The 21,742-nt window shown below is 46.6% G+C and overlaps 1 protein-coding gene across 1 annotated transcript in view; it reads left to right on the forward strand.

Annotated features, from left to right (window-relative positions):
• The window catches only part of scn5lab (sodium channel, voltage gated, type V-like, alpha b), a 186,185-nt gene that overhangs the window by 145,626 nt on the left and 18,817 nt on the right, over positions 1–21,742 (forward strand). Inside the window, exons 19-20 of the mRNA XM_055928636.1 lie at positions 9,913–10,036; positions 20,687–20,841. Coding sequence (XP_055784611.1) covers positions 9,913–10,036; positions 20,687–20,841 — 279 coding nt within the window. The remainder of the gene's footprint in view (positions 1–9,912; positions 10,037–20,686; positions 20,842–21,742) is intronic.

Here is a 21,742-nt window from a genome sequence, read left to right on the forward strand (position 1 = left end):
TAACAACCTAAGTATTACAAAACGTATATTTGATCAAATAAGCCACATGTAGCAAATAAGCGATTCAATGTTTTCTTAAACAAATTCAACACTCTCTCATTGACCTCCATACAAACACACAACAACATCAAAACGCCACTTGCTGGAGAAGACAGATTTTGGGCCCAGTTATCCCTCTCACTTCAACTCATCCTCTCTGGTTTGACTCACAAATGTCAGTTACTGTATTTACTATAGCTTCCGCCGTGGGTCAATCAGTGTCATTTTATAAATGCCGGATCTCTATGGCAAGATACATCATCCACCCAGTTTTGTCAAAATCGGGCCAGTGCTGTCTTAGATATTGCGTGTGACTAACATACAAACAAATGGACAGACGAACAGATAAACAGACGAACGGACAGAGACCAATCCACAGTTCCCTTCTCGATTACATGGTGGAGGACAATTAAGAGTTACAATAGGTTAGCAGCAGGCAAAAAGCGTCTCCGCTCTTGTTTTTACTATGAAGAGACTATGCAGCCGAGGCAGACATGGGCTCGTCCCTTTCACAACACCTCAACGTCAAAGTATGGCTGGGAGGGTGTGATAGAATAAAGCAGCGCTCTGCGTTAGCTCGCACCCGGGACAAATCTCCCATATGAGCTGTAATGCCACAGCCAGCTGAAAGACTGGGGAAATGTAGATGGGATTTTTTCACCTCTGACGCCCACCTTACCTCTTCTTCAGTCAACGGCCTGTCTCTGATTCATCACTACAGGGGCCAAGGCCCGAACCACTATTTACACTTCGGAGGGAAGGGTGTGTGTGCATGTGTGTGTGTTTGTGGAGCCTGGAACCCTAGCTGCTGTTGACCATTCATAAGCATAGCTTTCTAACTCTAAAGTCAACTCCTTCGCTAATGACTTGATATTGTTTTAGCGGGAGGCTTATGTTGATTATCCCACTAACAGGGTTATTGTGCAAGGCTAATCTTGCTCAGATGAGCGTGGAGCTTAACATAGAGAGACCATGCTCATGTTACAGTGCTACACATCCTGCCGGTATGTTTATAGTTCCCTTCTCCTAGAGGGTATACCTCTGCATACTCCACAACATGTGGTTTGTTATGATACAGAAACTAATTTGAAAGACAATTTGGAAATGGTTCTTTCCTTATAAGTAAATGATGTGATTTGCATGTTATTGGAAATTCACAGTTGAGTCATTCAGAACTTTCTGAAAGTAATATTATAGCCTGAAGCTACTGTACTGTATGTATTGCAATGCTTTGCATTCTAACTGTCATACTAGTATGGATGAGAACATGTCGGGCAGTAAAGTGACGTTGTGGGATTTGGAGAAGAGCAGGAATTGATCGGTGGGAGACACCAGGCAGCTGGTGGGAAGGCTCAGAGGCTCGGGTTCTCCAGGGACCAACAGTTGCGTAACGGCACACAGCTGTGTCCGAGCGCCGCACAGCGCAACCACGACAACGCTGCCACGGCAACAACCGGGTACATCTCAGATCCCAGAGGCTCTGAGACTGATGAGGAAATGGGATACATGATTTATCATTTATTGACGGAAAACATGCTTGAAATTGTTTTGGCAGGGATTTTTCTCGTAGCATATCAATGGCTCTAATGTCATGTCTAAATAAGGGTGAAAGCCAAGCCTCTTCGAGAAATGGGTATGCAGGCTTTTCCTCCAACCCTGCTGTAACATACATGATTCAGCTTATCAGCTAATCAAGATCCTGGTAACAGCTAATTAAAGCCAGAATCAGGTCTAGCCACTTTTCTGACATCTCCTTAGTGTTTATGTTCTATAAAACATACACCTCCGTTTTCGACTAGCCAGGTCAACGATGGTGTCACTCGGGCAGTGATACATTACTTTTGGAGTTTCTCATCAAGCTTATTCTGTTGGTCTTTGCAACCCTTTGAATACCTAAAACCCTTAATGTCTGCCACAACACCAATAACTCCTGATCCTTAACCTAGGGTGACCACCTTTAAAATACCCAAATGAGGGACAATAGGATGATTTTGCGGGACATTCGCAGCAAAATATAACATTGTTGTCCTCAAATATCACAAAAAATCCCTGCAAAATCCTGGAGGGACTAGTTATATATACATTCAAGGGAGTCCTTTTTCGTAGAGTTTGAGATTGTGTGTGTGTGTGTGTGTGTGTGTGTGTGTGTGTTTGTGCAACACTGCTTAGTGCCCAATTCTCTCCCCAGAGGGGCTATTTATAGGTATGTTATGTGGGGGACAATGCACCTGGTATTTGTGATAGTTTCAAGTTTCAAGTTTTATTTGTTTCAAGTTTTATTTGTCACATGCACAAATACACTGAAGTGCTTAACTTGCAAGTATTCAATATTAAAATAGTATGACAAAAACACAAGAAATAAGAAATAAGAGAAAACTAGAATATCATAAGAATGTAAGCTATGTACAGGGTCAGTGCCAGTAGCAAATGTACAATGTGCAGGGATGTACATTTGGAGAAAGTGACTGGTAGCACGATAAACAATAATAATAATAGTAATAATGAAAATAATGATAATAATGACAATAATGATAATGATAATAATAATGATAATAATAATGATATTAATGATAATAATGATAATAAAACTGATATTAATGATAATAATAAAAATTATAATAAGGATAATGATAATGATAAAAACAAAAATTATAATACTAATTATAATACAAATGATAATAATACTTATTATAATAATAATAGTAATAGTAAACAGTATGTCAGAACTATAAGTGTTGGGTGGGTATGTGAGTGGTGTGTGTGTGTATGAAGGTGTATTTGTCTATTGGGACCATGGGCGTAGTATACAACCAGTGTTATTGGTTCAGGTATACCAGACATACCAACTCCCCTGTCACCCCCTAAGCTGAGTACGATGGGCCTGTAAAACACAAAGGCTCATGGGAGACCCACTCGACAGGCGGAGCAGTAATGTACATCTGATGATGTGTTGTTACAAGACTGACATGGGTATGGTATGACCAGTAAAACTCAACAGATGACATGAGATGACATAAAAGGTTTATCTGTGTATCTAGAAGGAAAAGCAAAAGAAAGCTTCATGATCATGAAGTTGACCAGGACAATGACTGTATTGGTTTTAGGTTGATGTCATTGTTCTCGTCGGGCGTTCATGGGTTTAGTGACAGTGGTAATAGAATACTGATCCTCTAAAGCCAAGAGAATGTAAAAGTGGTTTGTTGAAGGGCCCCCTCGCTGTATTGTCTGCAGAGAATGGCTGTATGTGTAAAGGCAGTCATTGTTGTTCTCCCCCTTAGACGAGAAGGAGCATGGATAGGACCAAGATGCGGATTGAGGGAAATAAGCCATCTTTTAATGAAAAAACAGCAAACAAGACACTACAAACTACAAAACAACAAACGTGACTAACCTTCAACTGTCCTGTGAGGACACAGGAACAAACACCCACAAAAGCCTACTGCCTATGGCTACCTTAAATCTGGCTCCGAATCAGAGACAAATGAATGACAGCTGTCTCTGATTGAGACCCAATCTAGGCAGCCATAGACATAACTAGACAACCTAACAAACACTATCCCATACACATACAACACCCATGGACTAACCAAACACACACAACATACAATGCCCACCCCAACTCACGCCCTGACCAACTAAACATAATCAAAATAACATAAAAATAGGTCAGGAACGTGACATAACCCCCCCCTCAAGGTGCGTACTCCGAACGCACCACCAAAAGTCTAGGGGAGGGTCTGGGTGGGCATCTGTCCACGGTGGTGGCTCCGGCTCTGGACGCTGTCCCCACACCACCATAGTCACTCCCCGCTTCCGTATCCCCCACCCAATGACCACCCTCCAACTAAACCCACCTAACTGAATGGGCAGCATCGGGATAAGGGGCAGCATCGGGATAAGGGGCAGCACCGGGATAAGGGGCAGCACCGGGATAAGGGGCAGCACCGGGATAAGGGGCAGCACCGGGATAAGGGGCAGCACCGGGATAAGGGGCAGCACCGGGACAAGGGGCAGCACCGGGACAAGGGGCAGCACCGGGACAAGGGGCAGCACCGGGACAAGGGGCAGCACCGGGACAAGGGGCAGCACCGGGACAAGGGGCAGCACCGGGACAAGGGGCAGCACCGGGACAAGGGGCAGCACCGGGACAAGGGGCAGCACCGGGACAAGGGGCAGCACCGGGACAAGGGGCAGCACCGGGACAAGGGGCAGCACCGGGACAAGGGGCAGCACCGGGACAAGGGGCAGCACCGGGACAAGGGGCAGCACCGGGACAAGGGGCAGCACCGGGACAAGGGGCGGCAGGTCCTGGCTGAGGGACTCCGGCAGGTCCTGGCTGAGGGACTCCGGCAGGTCCTGGCTGAGGGACTCCGGCAGGTCCTGGCTGAGGGACTCCGGCAGGTCCTGGCTGAGGGACTCCGGCAGGTCCTGGCTGAGGGACTCCGGCAGGTCCTGGCTGAGGGACTCCGGCAGGTCCGGGCTGAGGGACTCCGGCAGGTCCGGGCTGAGGGACTCCGGCAGGTCCGGGCTGAGGGACTCCGGCAGGTCCGGGCTGAGGGACTCCGGCAGGTCCGGGCTGAGGGACTCCGGCAGGTCCGGGCTGAGGGACTCCGGCAGGTCCGGGCTGAGGGACTCCGGCAGGTCCGGGCTGAGGGACTCCGGCAGGTCCGGGCTGAGGGACTCCGGCAGGTCCGGGCTGAGGGACTCCGGCAGGTCCGGGCTGAGGGACTCCGGCAGGTCCGGGCTGAGGGACTCCGGCAGGTCCGGGCTGAGGGACTCCGGCAGGTCCGGGCTGAGGGACTCCGGCAGGTCCGGGCTGAGGGACTCCGGCAGGTCCTGGCTGAGGGACTCCGGCAGGTCCTGGCTGAGGGACTCCGGCAGGTCCTGGCTGGACGGCTCCGGCAGGTCCTGGCTGGACGGCTCCGGCAGGTCCTGGCTGGACGGCTCCGGCAGGTCCTGGCTGGACGGCTCCGGCAGGTCCTGGCTGGACGGCTCCGGCAGGTCATGGCAGGACGGCTCCGGCAGGTCATGGCAGGACGGCTCCGGCTGGTCATGGCAGGACGGCTCCGGCTGGTCATGGCAGGACGGCTCCGGCTGGTCATGGCAGGACGGCTCTGGCTGGTCATGGCAGGACGGCTCTGGCGCTAGGCAGACGGCAGACTCTGGCCGGCTGAGACGCACTATAGGCCTGGTGCGTGGTACCGGAACTGGAGGCACCGGGCCGTGGGCACGCACCTCAGAGCGAGTGCGGGGAACAGGAACTGGGCACACTGGACTCTCGTGGCGCACTCCAGGCCTGGTGCGTGGTACCGGAACTGGAGGCACCGGGCTGGAGACCCGCACCATAGGGAGAGTGCGTGGAAGAGGAACAGGGCTCTGGAGATGCACTGGAAGCCTGGTGTGTGGTGTAGGCACTGGTGGTACTGAGCTGGGGTGGGAAGGTGGCGCCGGATATACCGGACCGTGAAGGAGGACACGTGCTCTTGAGCACCGAGCCTCCCCAACCCCACCAGGTTGAATGGTCCCCGTAGCCCTGCCAGTGCGGCGAGGTGGAATAGCCCGCACTGGCCTATGCAGGCGAACCGGGGACACCACCTGTAAGGCTGGTGCCATGTACGCCGGCCCGAGGAGACGTACTGGAGACCAGATACGTTGGGCCGGCTTCATGGCACTCGGCTCGATGCCCAACCTAGCCCTCCCAGTGCGGCAAGGTGGAATAGCCCGCACTGGGCTAAGCACGCGTACTGGGGACACCGTGCGCTTTACCGCATAACACGGTGTCTGACCAGTACGACGCCCTCTTACTCCACGGCAAGCCCGGGGAGTTGGCTCAGGTATCCAACCCGGCTTCGCCACACTCCCCTTTAGCCCCCCCCCAAGAAATTCTTGGGTGAGCCTCTCGGGCTTCCAGCCTCTCATACGTGCTGCCTCCTCAATCCACCGCTCCTGGGCTGTGGCTGCCTTCTTCACCTCCCGAGAGCGGCGATTCTCTCCAACCCTTCCCCAGGGTCCTTTTCCGTCCATGATCTCCCAAGACCATTCCTCCTGTGTCCAGTGCCTTAGTTCTTTTTCTCTCTCCTCAATCCGCTTGGTCCTGTTGTGGTGGGTGTTTCTGTAAAGGCAGTCATTGTTGTTCTCCCCCTTAGACGAGAAGGAGCATGGATAGGACCAAGATGCGGATTGAGGGAAATAAGCCATCTTTTAATGAAAAAACAGCAAACAAGACACTACAAACTACAAAACAACAAACGTGACTAACCTTCAACTGTCCTGTGAGGACACAGGAACAAACACCCACAAAAGCCTACTGCCTATGGCTACCTTAAATCTGGCTCCCAATCAGAGACAAATGAATGACAGCTGTCTCTGATTGAGACCCAATCTAGGCAGCCATAGACATAACTAGACAACCTAACAAACACTATCCCATACACATACAACACCCATGGACTAACCAAACACACACAACATACAATGCCCACCCCAACTCACGCCCTGACCAACTAAACATAATAAAAATAACATAAAAATAGGTCAGGAACGTGACAGTATGACTGTATTGGTGATGAACAGTTGAGAGGATCTACTGTACTGTTAAGTAATCCCTCTCTCTCTCTGAGCTGTGCTCTCCAATGATAGCATTCTTGAGGTTGGAGGTAATGCATAGAGAATTCCAAAATTCCAAATGACTTTAGAGAATAGATGAATAAAGGTATGGATTGACCTTCACTTTAGCCCACTTTACAAGTATGAAAACATCAGTCATACTTCTGTTTTGGAGTGCACCATCCCTTTAAATGACACATGGCCATGGACATGAAGGAATTAAATAATGATTTAACGTTGAGGGTTCATTATGTCCAAAGCTGACTTTTGTCACCCTGGAACTTCCTCTACCCACACTTTACTCTGTGTTTATGCCTGCCTGTCTTCTTGACTCTGGTGTTGTCACCTCACCTGCAGCACAGACACTACAGTTACCCTGGAAACAGTCCACAGTGTCCCAGTGTAAATATTTACTTCAAAAGTAGACGCTGCATTTTTCCATGTACAAGGTAACAAAAGTATATAATAGAAAATATATAGATATACACTGACTATACAAAACATAAGGGGAGTTGGTGTCGGGACTGTGACCCTGAGGGTGCTGGGTGGTGAGAGGGGAGTTGGTGTCGGGACTGTGACCCTGAGGGGGCTGGGTGGTGAGAGGGGAGTCAGTGTCGGGACTGTGACCCTGAGGGGGCTGGGTGGTTAGAGGGGAGTTGGTGTCGGGACTGTGACCCAGAAGGGGCTGGGTGGTGAGAGGGGAGTCAGTGTCGGGACTGTGACCCTGAGGGGGCTGGGTGGTGAGAGGGGAGTTGGTGTCGGGACTGTGACCCTGAGGGGGCTGGGTGGTGAGAGGGGAGTTGGTGTCGGGACTGTGACCCTGAGGGGGCTGGGTGGTGAGAGGAGAGTTGGTGTCGGGACTGTGACCCAGAAGGGGACTGGGTGGTGAGAGGGGAGTTGGTGTCGGGACTGTGACCCAGAAGGGGCTGGGTGGTGAGAGGGGAGTTGGTGTCGGGACTGTGACCCTGAGGGGGCTGGGTGGTGAGAGGGGAGTTGGTGTCGGGACTGTGACCCTGAGGGGGCTGGGTGGTGAGAGGGGAGTTGGTGTCGGGACTGTGACCCAGAAGGGGCTGGGTGGTGAGAGGGGAGTTGGTGTCGGGACTGTGACCCTGAGGGGGCTGGGTGGTTAGAGGGGAGTCGGTGTCGGGACTGTGACCCAGAAGGGGCTGGGTGGTGAGAGGGGAGTCAGTGTCGGGACTGTGACCCTGAGGGGGCTGGGTGGTTAGAGGGGAGTCAGTGTCGGGACTGTGACCCTGAGGGGGCTGGGTGGTGAGAGGGGAGTTGGTGTCGGGACTGTGACCCTGAGGGGGCTGGGTGGTTAGAGGGGAGTCGGTGTCGGGACTGTGACCCTGAGGGGGCTGGGTGGTTAGAGGGGAGTCAGTGTCGGGACTGTGACCCTGAGGGGGCTGGGTGGTTAGAGGGGAGTTGGTGTCGGGACTGTGACTCTGAGGGGGCTGGGTGGTGAGAGGGGAGTTGGTGTCGGGACTGTGACCCAGAAGGGGCTGGGTGGTGAGAGGGGAGTCAGTGTCGGGACTGTGACCCTGAGGGGGCTGGGTGGTTAGAGGGGAGTCAGTGTCGGGACTGTGACCCAGAAGGGGCTGGGTGGTGAGAGCGGAGTCGGTGTCGGGACTGTGACCCAGAAGGGGCTGGGTGGTGAGAGGGGAGTCGGTGTCGGGACTGTGACCCAGAAGGGGCTGGGTGGTGAGAGCGGAGTCGGTGTCGGGACTGTGACCCTGAGGGGGCAGGGTGGTGAGAGGGGAGTTGGTGTTGGGACTGTGACCCTGAGGGGACTGGGTGGTGAGAGGGGAGTCGGTGTCGGGACTGTGACCCAGAATGGGCTGGGTGGTGAGAGGGGAGTCAGTGTCGGGACTGTGACCCTGAGGGGGCAGGGTGGTGAGAGGGGAGTTGGTGTCGGGACTGTGACCCTGAGGGGGCTGGGTGGTGAGAGGGGAGTCGGTGTCGGGACTGTGACCCTGAGGGGACTGGGTGGTGAGAGGGGAGTCGGTGTCGGGACTGTGACCCAGAAGGGGCTGGGTGGTGAGAGGGGAGTCAGTGTCGGGACTGTGACCCTGAGGGGGCAGGGTGGTGAGAGGGGAGTCGGTGTCGGGACTGTGACCCTGAGGGGGCTGGGTGGTTAGAGGGGAGTCGGTGTCGGGACTGTGACCCAGAAGGGGCTGGGTGGTGAGAGGGGAGTCAGTGTCGGAACTGTGACCCAGAAGGGGCTGGGTGGTGAGAGGGGAGTCAGTGTCGGGACTGTGACCCTGAGGGGGCTGGGTGGTGAGAGGGGAGTCGGTGTCGGGACTGTGACCCTGAGGGGTGGTGTGTGTGTGTGTGTGTGTGTGTGTGTGTGTGTGTGTGTGTGTGTGTGTGTGTGTGTGTGTGTGTGTGTGTGTGTGTGCGTGCGTGCGTGCGTGCGTGCGTGCGTGCGTGCGTGCGTGCGTGCGTGCGCGTGTGCATATGGACACGTACATATGGAGCTCATAGCAATATGAGCTCGTGTCCAACCCTGCCCCACCATGACAGAACCCAGAGTGTGATCAAGTGTTAGCCTGTAGGGCGTCAACAACAGGAAGGAAGAGCCAGAAACCAGACGGAATATCCTGGGTAGGATATTCTGTCACATCACCCTGATTACATACACCCGACACTGATTACATAACAGACACACAATGTCAAATGGATGGCATATTATTAAGCAGGGTTACTGAAGTGTGTCTTCAAGTAGCTTGGCAATGTATTTCCTCAGTGCTTACTGTAAAAGGTGAATACTGTAACCTCTAGCTTTACACAGTAAAGTACAGTATGTGTGGAGAAACAAATATCACACTGAATACCCATATAAAGAGTTTCAGGAGCTTGCCTCTGTCTATCATGCTATAATATCAGTCCAGATCGCTTATAGCTTGATTTGATTTTGCCAGATTAGATTGAAACAAATGCTGCAGATTATCGTTTTCCAAGCAAAAGATTAAGATGTGCTGTAAGTTACAATATGGTAAATGCCACAAAGGTAATACCAGGTTAGGTTCTATATGAGACTCTGTGCCCAGGCTTTATATGCACCAGAACAGAAGTAGTTATTACTGGGAGAATTATAACCTTCAGAATGTTTCTCATAAATGGAGAAAAAGACTGAATGACTCTCTTCATATCTACCAGATCCCCTTCTCTTGTCAATAAATCACCAATATAGCAATACACCAGTCATCAATCACCTGATAATAACTATTTTCATCTAGCATGGCTCTGATTGGTTGTTATCCTCAGGTGAAGGATGACATCAGCCTATCCGAGGGCAGCACGGTGGATCTGAGGAAGCCAGGGGAGGAAGAGGATGAGTATTCAGAGATGGCTGAAGAGACCATGGATCCTGACAACTGCTTCCCTGATGGTAAGTTTATTTGACTTTATTGTTACATTACTGTTAGGCGAGTGCCATTGAGATTGTGTTGCTAAGCGGTGGGTTTAGATCCCACTGCTGACACCAAATGTCGGTAAGGAGACAGGACACCATTATGTTTGCTTCAGAACATCTTTACTAAAACAAAACGGAATATGTTGTACTGTACTACATGCTTCAAAGACCTAAATTGTATTTTTAAGGGAGTGGCACCAAGAGGTAGCAGCATGAAAAAGCATACAGCTTACAATTGACATGCACTAGTAATGTATTACTAGTGATACATGTGACCAAGTAAATACATGTATAAGCAAGCACATTTAAGGAATATGATTTAATATAATGTTTGGAGAGAAAAAACAAGATGGGCAACTAGACCTGACAATCTGTTTATTTTGTATGTGGAGATGAAAACAGAGACAGAAACAGGTCAAACGGGTCAATGAATATGTTTCTATCAAATTTCAAATGTGTAGAAAAATATGCCATGATGGTGGGGATAACTTTGCAATCCAGCCTAAACATTTGTATATTTTTAACAGCTTTCATTAGTAGAGGGTTTGACTCACTCTCACTGCAAGCCTGAATCTAAACATTTACACTGGGCTACCCCAAACAGTTGGCTTTCGCTTCAAGTGGAGGCCATTTGATATAAAACATGAAACAATGAAGTGACATTTGAAAGGGTAATGACGCATTACATTCAATGTCCTGTGTCAGCAGAGATTTGAAAAGGCGTCTCAGACACTAAATGGACTCTGGTTCATTTGATGATGACTGACTACCTGAATTAAATTTGGTCGCAACTAATCAACTCCCTCAGACGGTCTGAGGTAACTTAGACCAATCACGTGATGTCTCCGGGACAATCATGGTAAATGACTGAGTGTACACTGAAACAGTCAGCGGTAGCTGAGTGTTCGTTGAAAGGGTCAGCGTCGTTGGGGGTTGTTCTAAAAAGCTTTTGACATGTTTATGTAGAGAGCGTGAAGATCATTACTGAAGGTCTTGTGAACGTTGACACATATTTTTAATCAAGATTTGATTAGGGGATCACGCTCTTTAATGATGCATCCATTTGTACACACGCATTGACTAGTTGTGGTGGGAAGTCATTTAGTTCTTAGTGTTTCTAGGTTCGTGTTTAAAGGTGTTTCCTGGATGCTGACACTGATAGGTTTGTATTGAATACAGTCTGACTTGTGTATGGGGTATCATATTACTATGTGTACGTGTTCATTTGACTACACAGGGAGCACAGTATTCATAGAAACAACCATTGCACCATAACTCCTTTAATAATGTGGACTACAATAGAGGCTGAAAGCTTCTATCCCGTTCAGTGTAATACCTCATAACGCTAGTAAACACAGTGGTGTGGGTCGTGGGTCGTCTTACACAGGGGCTTTATATAAGGTGACTTAATAATATACAAAATACAAGCCTTATCACGTTTCAGGAGAAGACCCAGATGCAGACAGGGTCGAAGTAACAAAAGTTTATTACTGGAACAGTGGGCAGGCAAAACGACAGGTCAAGGGCAGGCAGAGGTCAATAATCCAGATTAGAGTCCAAAAAGTACAGAACGGGAGGCAGTCTCAGGGTCAGGGCAGGCAGAGGTCAATAATCCAGGGTGGTGTGACAAAGTACAGAACGGCAGGCAGGCTCAGGGTCAGGGTCAGGGCAGGCAGAATGGTCAAAACTGTGAAAACTAGAAAACAGGAACTAGAAACAGACAGGAGCAGAGGGGAAAACGCTGGTAGGCTTGAAGAACAAAACAAACTGGCAACAGACAAACAGAGAACACAGGTATAAATACACTGGGGATAATAGGGAAGATAGGCGACACCTCTAAGGGGGGTGGAGACAAGCACAAAGACAGGTGAAACAGAACAGGGTGTGACTAGCCTAATGGTTTGGGTACATCAACATGGAAATCCATTTGTGTTCCTTGGACGCAACCAGGATTCTGATCTAGGGCTGTGGCGGTCATGAAATTTCGTCAGCCGGTGATTGTCAAGCAAATAACTGTCGGTCTCCCGGTAATTGACTGTTAATTAACATAAACACATTTAGCATCTCCTGGCTCCCACACAATAAATCCATTATTTATTTTAGACAGGTCTAAAGAAGGATGATATGAAGAAAATATAGTCTATTTCAGAAGAACAGGGGATGCCGGGGGATGCCGCAAATGATACTCTGAGCTGTCCTTATGTTTGGTCCTGATGTGGCTATGCCAAATGGCTGTGGGCTACACTAGTTCATTTAGAAGACAAGATTTGCTTATAAGATTTGCTTATTTTATAGTATGAAGAAAATAATTTAACTAAGCTGAATAAAATAAAATAAAATATAAAGATTTTCTCCAAATGATTTGAGGGAGAGCGCACTGTGTTGAGCGGTTAACAAGGAAATAGGTACTCCTATATGCTTAATTTAGAGTTATTAATCTAACTTTAGTTGTTCTACAAACGTTGGGCTATATGTTTAGATTTTTTCATACATTGTAAGGCTGCAAAATGAAACTCGAATGATGATTTGAAAAAAGTTGCTTGAAAGGCATGAGCTCTACTTAGTTTTTTCGCACAGGCTGTATACACTCCAATAGTCTCTCATTCACAATTTGACAAGCACTTGATAATGCCTCGAATTTCACAGCGGCATCCCCTTTGTGGCTGTAATGCACCCTAAACAAATCCATCCCCTTTGTGGCCGTAATGCACCCTAAACAAATCCATCCCCTTTGTGGCCGTAATGCACCGTAAACAAATCCATCCCCTTTGTGGCCGTAATGCACCCTAAACAAATCCATCCCCTTTGTGGCCGTAATGCACCCTAAACAAATCCATCCCCTTTGTGGCCGTAATGCACCCTAAACAAATCCATCCCCTTTGTGGCCGTAATGCACCCTAAACAAATCCATCCCCTTTGTGGCCGTAATGCACCCTAAACAAATCCATCCCCTTTGTGGCCGTAATGCACCCTAAACAAATCCATCCCCTTTGTGGCCGTAATGCACCCTAAACAAATCCATCCCCTTTGTGGCCGTAATGCACCCTAAACAAATCCATCCCCTTTGTGGCCGTAATGCACCCTAAACAAATCCATCCCCTTTGTGGCCGTAATGCACCCTAAACAAATCCATCCCCTTTGTGGCCGTAATGCACCCTAAACAAATCCATCCCCTTTGTGGCCGTAATGCACCCTAAACAAATCCATCCCCTTTGTGGCCGTAATGCACCCTAAACAAATCCATGCTTTTTTGCGACCGGAGTGCTGCGTTGTGCCCTTCTCCCTGAGCAATCCGAAGTGTCTCTCACTCACACAGCTCTCCATCACATGATTGGGTCTTTCTCACAGGCTACAAGTTAAGACAAACACATCGGGGACGCAACTGCTCTGCTCCGAGGTGCATATTGAAGATATTGGATGAATTGTCCACATTTACTTTTCGTCAGCCAACAAGATGAGTAGGCCTAATGACCAGCAAAAGCGCTTGCCTATGTCAATCTACTATCCCCCATAGTACAAAAGTCGACCTATTCTATACTGTGTGATAAATAAATATTCCAAACAGTCTGGGACAGTTGTGGGATGCGATAGATCCCAAATGAATACAACCAATAGCATCAAAAACACGTTTTTATGCTATGTGGCTGACGCAACAGATCAGAACGTTTAGCTTAAAATTGTATTATGCATGTAATGCTTTTATTATAAAGGTGCATTTGTAACAGTATAACTTTACGTCGTCCCCTCGCCCCGACACGGGCGCGAACCAGGGACGCTCTGCACACATCAACAACAGTCGCCCACAAAGCATCGTTACCCATCGCTCCACAAAAGCCACGGCCCTTGCAGAGCAAAGGGCAACCCTACTTAATGTCTCAGAGCAAGTGACGTGTAACTGATTGAAATGCTACTAGCGCGTACCCGCTAACTAGCTAGCCATTTCCAATCCGTTACACTCACCCCCCTTTCAACCTCCTCCTTTTCCGCAGCAACCAGTGATCCGGGTCAACAGCATCAATGTAACAGTATAACTTTACGTCGTCCCCTCGCCCAGACACGGGCGCGAACCAGGGACCCTCTGCACACATCAACAACTGACACCCACGAAGCGTCGTTACCCATCGCTCCACAAAAGCCGCGGCCCTTGCAGAGCAAGGGGCAACCCTACTTAATGTCTCAGAGCAAGTGACGTAACTGATTGAAATGCTACTAGCGCGTACCCGCTAACTAGCTAGCCATTTCCAATCCGTTACACATTTCTATGGTAAAAATTATCTTCCCCAAGTCGCAAAAAAAGGCTGTTTCTTATGCTGGGCATCATTCACAAGTGATAATGTATAAGTGATAGGCTAATATTGTCACCCATCAGACTATTCTTGATTTAATTTTGTCTTTACATACACTTAATAATATATGTGTGACATTTTTTATGATTTAGAATGGACCAATATCATGTAGCTGTATCAAAACAGGGGCAGCGTAAAAAATACATATATGGCCAATATAGACCCGCATTGGGTGAATCCAGGCACTCCGCAGTGTGTCGTGCTAAAGACCAGCCCTTTGCAGTGGTTTATCGGCCATATAACACACCCTCTCTGGCCTTATTGCTTAAATATAGTATAGTATAGTTGGGCATAACTATAAGGCCAGAGAGTGTGTGTTATATGGCCGATATACCACTGCAAAGGGCTGTTCATAAGCACGACACACTGCGGAGTGCCTGGATTCACCCCATGCGGGTCTATATTGGCCATATACCACAAAACCCTCCAGTGCCTTATTGCTATTATAAACTGGTTACCAACGTAATTAGAGCAGTAAAAATAAATGTTTTGTCATACCTGTGGTATACGTAAGCTATAAGGCCCTTAGCCGTGGTATATTGGCCATATACCACAAACTCCTGAGGGTGCATGTGGTAGTATGCTATTGCGTTTCCGCACCACTGATACGGTCTCCATGGCAATACTAAGAACACTACATGTTTCTGTGCTTCCCCAAAATTGAAAAACTGTCCTGGGATGGAGCAGGAGTACTGTCACTGGAGCATAATTGAAGAGGCCATATTTACATGGCCGTGTTTCACACATTTCTGGGTTGCGTAAGAAGGACAAAATGGCGGCACTCCACCATAATACACAAAATAAATCAAATTAGATAAATCATGGAGCTATGTGGGTCGTTCCATGAAAAGAGTGCCTTGTACAGTACGTCCCTTTGGTATTTTAATATGAAAAGCCTCTTATAATAAATGAAGTACACTTTAATATAGACCACATGGAGAATTCATTAAATGAAGAAAGACTTACGAAAGTGCAAAACTTCTGCGTTTTGACATGTCTCTCCATGCACTCTCTGTCACTTCTAGGAAGATTTTAACCCACTGAACCCAAAAATGTCTGTAAGTTTTCACTATCATTATCATATCATTATATTATCACAATCATATAAGATCATCAGCAGACTCCATCACCATCATCTACCAGACCAGCTCTCTCCGCTCAAGCCATGAACTGACCTTCTCTATCTTTGTGGGTTGCAGCTTTCAAAGACTTGGCCTCTATTGGTTGACCTGTCATGATATATTTCTTGATTGTTTTTTGCTCTTGAAGTGCTTTGAAATTCTATAAAAAGCGCCTTAGAAATGTAATGGATTATTATTATCATTGTAAAGCCCTAGTTATTTTGTTGATTAGACAAAGTCATTTCTGAAGATGATTATTTACTTAGTGTCATTATCGTCAATCCTGTTATGGACAGGGTAACTTAATTTGGCACTTAATAGGCAATTACTATGGTATTTATTTTATTTGACCTCTTGAAGGGGGAAAACTGGGTTTTTATAAAGTTGAACATGTGCTCTTTATGACAGAATGTAAAAATAAGGTGAAATCCCCCCCAAAAATGTTACAACATACAATTCTCAAAAGGTGGAACATGCCGTGTATTGGGACATTACAGCAGCCTAACAATTCCTCTATCTACACTCTTGGAAAAAAGGGTTCCAAAATGGTTCTGTGGCTGTCCCCATAAGATAAACCTTTTTGGTTCCAGGTATAACTCAGTTAAACAGCCAAAAGGGTGATAGTTGTTGCTACTGTTGTTACTGGATCCGAATAGTGTGGGATTTAACTTTCGTACCTGACCCTGTTGTGTATTCAACTAAATAAGTTGGCTAAAGCGGAAAGAGTGACACCTAGGCTACATGTGATTTAGGTGAAAATGATGTAATGTCACCCACGGCAATACAGTATATTCCAATGCATCATCTTTCATTTTGATGGAATAGAGTATGTAGACTAATTAGCAAACCTATAATGCTTTTCTTCTGTTTAAAGACAGTCCAGCTCTGTTGAGTGTAAACTATCAAGTTGACAACATAAAGGAGGCCATTTTATAAACTCAACAGCTTGGGCTGTTACCTCCCTGTTGAAAGAAACATGGCGTTCCTTAGGTTAAGGTTCAGCAGGGTTTCAGAGCTAGAGGCGGCAGCACTAGCACTGTAGTTTGGCTGGGGCAGCTACAGTGCCTTCAGTAAGAATTCATACCCCCCCGGGGGTGCGTGCTCGGTCCCCTCCTGTGCTCCCTGTTCACCCACGGCTGCATGGCCAGGCACGACTCCGTCACACATTTTGTTGTGTGACAGCCTGAATTAAAAATAGATAATTAAATAAATGTTCTTTCTCACCCATCAACACACAATAACACATAATGAAAAAGTGAAAACATGGTTTTAGAGATATTTTTGCAAATGTATTGAAAATAAAATACAGAAATATACTACATGACCAAAAGTATGTGGATACCTGCTCGTTGAACATCTCATTCCAAAATCATGGACATTACTATGGAGTTGGTCCCCCCTTTGCTTCTATAACAGCCTCCACTCTTCTGGGGAAGGCTTTCCACCAGATGTTGGAACATTGCTGCAGGGACTTGCTTCCATTCAGCCACAAGAGCATTAGTGAGGTCGGGTGTTGAGCGGTGTTGGGCGATTAGGCGTGGCTCGCAGTTGGTGTAACCAATTCATCCCAAAGGTGTTTGATGGGGTTGAGGTCAGGGCTCTGTGCAGGCCAGTCAAGTTCTTCCACATCAATCTGGACAACCCATTTCTGTATGGACCTCGCTTTGTGCACGAGGGCATTGTCATGCTGAAGCAGGAAAGGGCCTTCCCCAAACTGTTGCCACAAAGTTGGAAGCACAGAATTGTCTAGAATGTCATTGCATGCTGTAGCGTAAAAAAAACAGCCCCAGACCATTATTCCTCCTCCACAAAACTTTACAGTCGGCACTATTCATTGGGGCATGTAGCATTGTCCTGGGATCCGCCAAACCCTGATTCGTCTGATGGACTGCCAGATTGTGAAGCGTGATTCATCACATCCAGAGAATGTGTTTCCACTTATCCAGAGTCCAATGGCGGCAAGCTTTACACCACTCCAGCCGACGCTTGACATTGTGCATGGTGATCTTAGGCTTGTGTGCGGCTGCTCGGCCATGGACACCCATTTCAGGAAGCTCCCGATGAACAGTTATTGTGCTGACGTGGCTTCCAGAGGCAGTTTGAACTTGGTAGTGAGTGTTGCAACCGAGGACAGATGATTTTTACAAGCTACAGACGATTTTAACAAGCTACACAATTCAATACTCGGCGGTCCCGTTCTGTGAGCTTGTGTGGTTTACACTTCACTATAACAGCACTTATAATTGACCAGGGCAGCTATAGCAAGGCAGAAATTTAACGAACTGACTTGTCGGAAAGTTGGCATCCTATGACGGTGCCACGTTGAATGACACTGAACTCTTCAGTAAGGCCATTCTACTGCCAATGTTTGTCTGTGGAGATTGCATGCCCGTGTGCTCAATTGTATACTCCTGTCAGCAACGGGTGTGGCTGAAATAGCCAAATCCACTAATTTGAAGGGGTGTCCACATACTTTGTATATATAGTGTGTCTCATTCACACCCCTGAGTCAATACTTTGTAAAAGCACCTTTGGCAGCAATTACAGCTGTGAGTCTTTCTGGGTAAGTCTCTAAGAGCTTTCCACACCTGGATTGTGCAACATTTGCCAATTATTATTTTCAAAATTCTTCAAGCTCTGTCAGATTGGTTGTTGATCATTGCTAGACAACCATTTTCGGGTCTTACCATAGATTTTCAAGTAGATTTAAGTCAAAACTGTAACTCTGCCACTCAGGAACATTCACTGTCTTCTTGGTAAGCAACTCCAGTGTAGATTTGGCCTTGTGTTTTAGGTTATTGTCCTGCTGAAAGGTTAATTAATCTCCCAGTGTCTGGTGGAAAGCAGAATGAACCAGGTTTTTGCCTGTGCTTAGCTCCAATCCATTAATTTTTTATCCTAAAAAACTCCCCAGTCCTTAACAATAACAAGCATACTCATAACATGATGCAGACACCACTATGCTTGAAAATATGGAATGGTACTCAGTAATGTGTTGTATTGAATTTGCCCCAAACAAAGTTAATTTGCTTGCAAATATGATGCATGTTTTGGAATTTATTTTGTACAGGCTTCTTTCTTTTCACTCTGTCAATTAGGTTAGTATTGTGGAGTAACTGCAATGTTGTTGATCCATCCTCAGTTTTCTCTTATCACAGTCAACTCTGTAACTGTTTTAAAGTCACCATTGGCCTCATGGTAAAATCCTTGACTGTTTTCCTTCTCTCTGGCAACTGAGTTAGGAAGGACGCCTGTATCTTTGTGGTGACTGGATGTGTTGACACACCATCCAATATGTAATTAATAACTTCACCATGCTCAAAGGGATATTCAATGTCTGCTGTTTTTACCCATCTACCTATAGGTGCTCTTCTTTGCGAGTCACTGGGAAACTTCCCTTGTCTTTGTGGTTGAATCTGTGTTTAAAATTCACTGCTCGACGGATAATTGTATGTGAGGGGTACAGAGATGAGGTAGTCATTCAAAAACCATGTTAAACACTATTATTGCACACAGAGTGAGTACATGCAACTTATTATGTGACTTGTTAAGCAAAGGGGTTGAATATTTATTGACTGAAGGCTTTTCAGCTTTAAAATTCGTATTAATTGGGAATATTTCAAAAATATATAATTCCACTTTGGCAATATGGGGTATTGTGTGGAGGCCAGTGACAAAACATCTCAATGGGGAAAAAGTCAAGGGGTGTGAATACTTTCTGAAAGCACTGTACATGAGGACCCATGTTTACGTTTAAGGCGTTCACTTGAGGCAAGCTCATGTCACATTAGTTGTGTCAAGCTTTGTCTCTCTAGCTCAGTGCCATGACTAATGGCTTCTCATACAAAATGACCGCCAACCTAACAAACCACAACTCTCTGGACTTGTCTAATGATAGTTTGAGGGACTAAATCACCAGAGGGACCCTTCATACACTCAGAGAAAAGGTAGCAGCATTTCAACAAAGGCATTTTGAATTCTTTGTACGCTCAAAGAACCCAAAAATCTACATCCCATAGGAAATGCCTTTAATCCGAGGTCTAACCGTATATCGACAGGCCGATAAGTGTAAATGTATAGGGCCTCTTGATTTCTTCTTGATGACCGTTAATTGCTTGGCAGATGTCGGCGCCAGGGCGCTAAAACGTCCGCGGCTTCCAAGAAATACTGTGAGAGCGTCGTTACAAATTGAGTTGCACGTGGTCCGTTACCATAATCTTGTCATTATTAAGTTTACAGGCAATGCATTTATTTGGACAGGGGGCTCAGATGACTGTAATGGAGGAGTCCGGGTCGACTCGGAGGACAATATGGGTCGACGTCTCAAATGCGATTTCATAGCAGCCAGCCTGAGCCATTGTTCTGGCTGGAAAGATTTTAATGAGTCAATGATACCAGGAACATGTCGCTCCAAAACCACAGTCTCTTACCGAGTGAAGCAGTGAGATTACTTTATCCTCCTGGCTAGGCTGAAGCGGTAGCATGTATAAGTAGTGCAAGGTGCGTTAACTAGTGCTCGCAGGGGCTATGATCTCTGTTTGCTCACTACTTCCTGACATTACTTCCTGCTTTATGTGTATTAATAAATTGGTTGATTCAATTAGTATTTATGCAAACTCATCTTAAAGTAACTGTCCAGTGTTTCCAGAGTTCTATGAAATATGGCCAATAATTAATTCATTATTAGAAATGAAATAATTTTCCTTCCCGAAAATTGTAATTAAGTATGTTAAAAAACATTTCTGTATTTGAATCGTGTGGACGTACCACAACAACAGAATGGTGTGGGCGTATAACGGTCATACAAAATATTCAGTAGACCGCTGATTGGACAGCTCAGCCAATGAGCCAACATGACATCATGATCTATGAGGAAATAGCATGTTTATTTTTTATTTTTGTGTGTTTTTCTTAGTGTTTCTTCTCCAATTTATGCTTTGGTCACAAATATGAGTATAGGATTGGTCAACAACATTATTTAATTGTGAGTTAACAGAAAATAACAGATTTTCACTGGACAATTACTTTAAATGCATCTGGAAAATGTTAGCCTTCAATACAAATTTGAAGAAAAAGACATGATGTGTCACAACACTTGTCATTAACTAGAATTTTAATTCTCTCTTTAAAACATAGATTTTTCTCTCTATCTCCCCCAGTGTGCGTACGCCATTTCCAGTGCTGTGATATCCAAACCACGGAGGGCCTGGGCCAGGCTTGGTGGCGGTTAAGGAAGACCTGCTTTCAGATCGTGGAGCACAGCTGGTTCGAGTCCTTCATCATATTCATGATCCTGTTGAGCAGCGGTGCTCTGGTGAGCAGTGTGCATGCTGGGTATGGGTTGTGTGGGAGTGGCACCGGGCGGTTTGCTCTGCCTGCTGACTGGTTAATCTGCCAGGCTAGGCTATGGGAGAGAAACCGGGGAAGAGGTTGGCACAGAGCAGTCTGACACAGACGGCTACTGTAATATGGCCTCAGGCTGTGTGAGATGTTTGTTACCAATATTTAATGGAATATCTACATTATCAGCAACCAATGGCACGTTGTGTTAGCTAATCCATGTTTATCATTTTAAAAGGTTAATTGATCATTAGAAAACCATTTTGCAATTATGTTAGCACAGCTGAAAACTGTAGTTCTGATTAAAGAAGCAATAAAACTGGCCTTCTTTAGACTGGTTGAGTATCTGGAGCATCAGCATTTGTGGGTTCGATTACAGGCTCAAAATGGCAAAAAAAAAAAAAAACTTTCTTCAGAAACTCGTCGGTCTATTCTTGTTTTGAGAAATGAGAAATTGCCAAGAAACTGAAGATCTCGTACAACGCTGTGTACTACTCCCTTCACAGAACAGCGCAAACTGTCTCTAACCAGAATAGGAAGAGGAGTGGGAGGCCCCAGTGCACAACTGAGCAAGAGGACAAGTACATTAGAGTGTCTAGTTTGAGAAACATATGCCTCACAAGTCCTCAACTGGCAGCTTCATTAAATAGTACCCGCAAAACATCAGTCTCAACGTCAACAGTGAAGAGGGGACTCCAGGATGCTGGCCTTCTAGGCAGAGTTGCAAAGAAGAAGCCATATCTCAGACTGGCCAATAAAAAGAAAAGATTAAAGAACACAGACACTGGACAGAGGAACTCTGCCTAGAAGGCCAGCATCCCTCTTCACTGTTGACATTGAGACTGGTATTTTGCGGGTACTACTATTATATTTTC

This window comes from Salvelinus fontinalis, chromosome 7 (genome assembly GCF_029448725.1).
Source record: "Salvelinus fontinalis isolate EN_2023a chromosome 7, ASM2944872v1, whole genome shotgun sequence".
NCBI classification, from domain to species: domain Eukaryota; kingdom Metazoa; phylum Chordata; class Actinopteri; order Salmoniformes; family Salmonidae; genus Salvelinus; species Salvelinus fontinalis.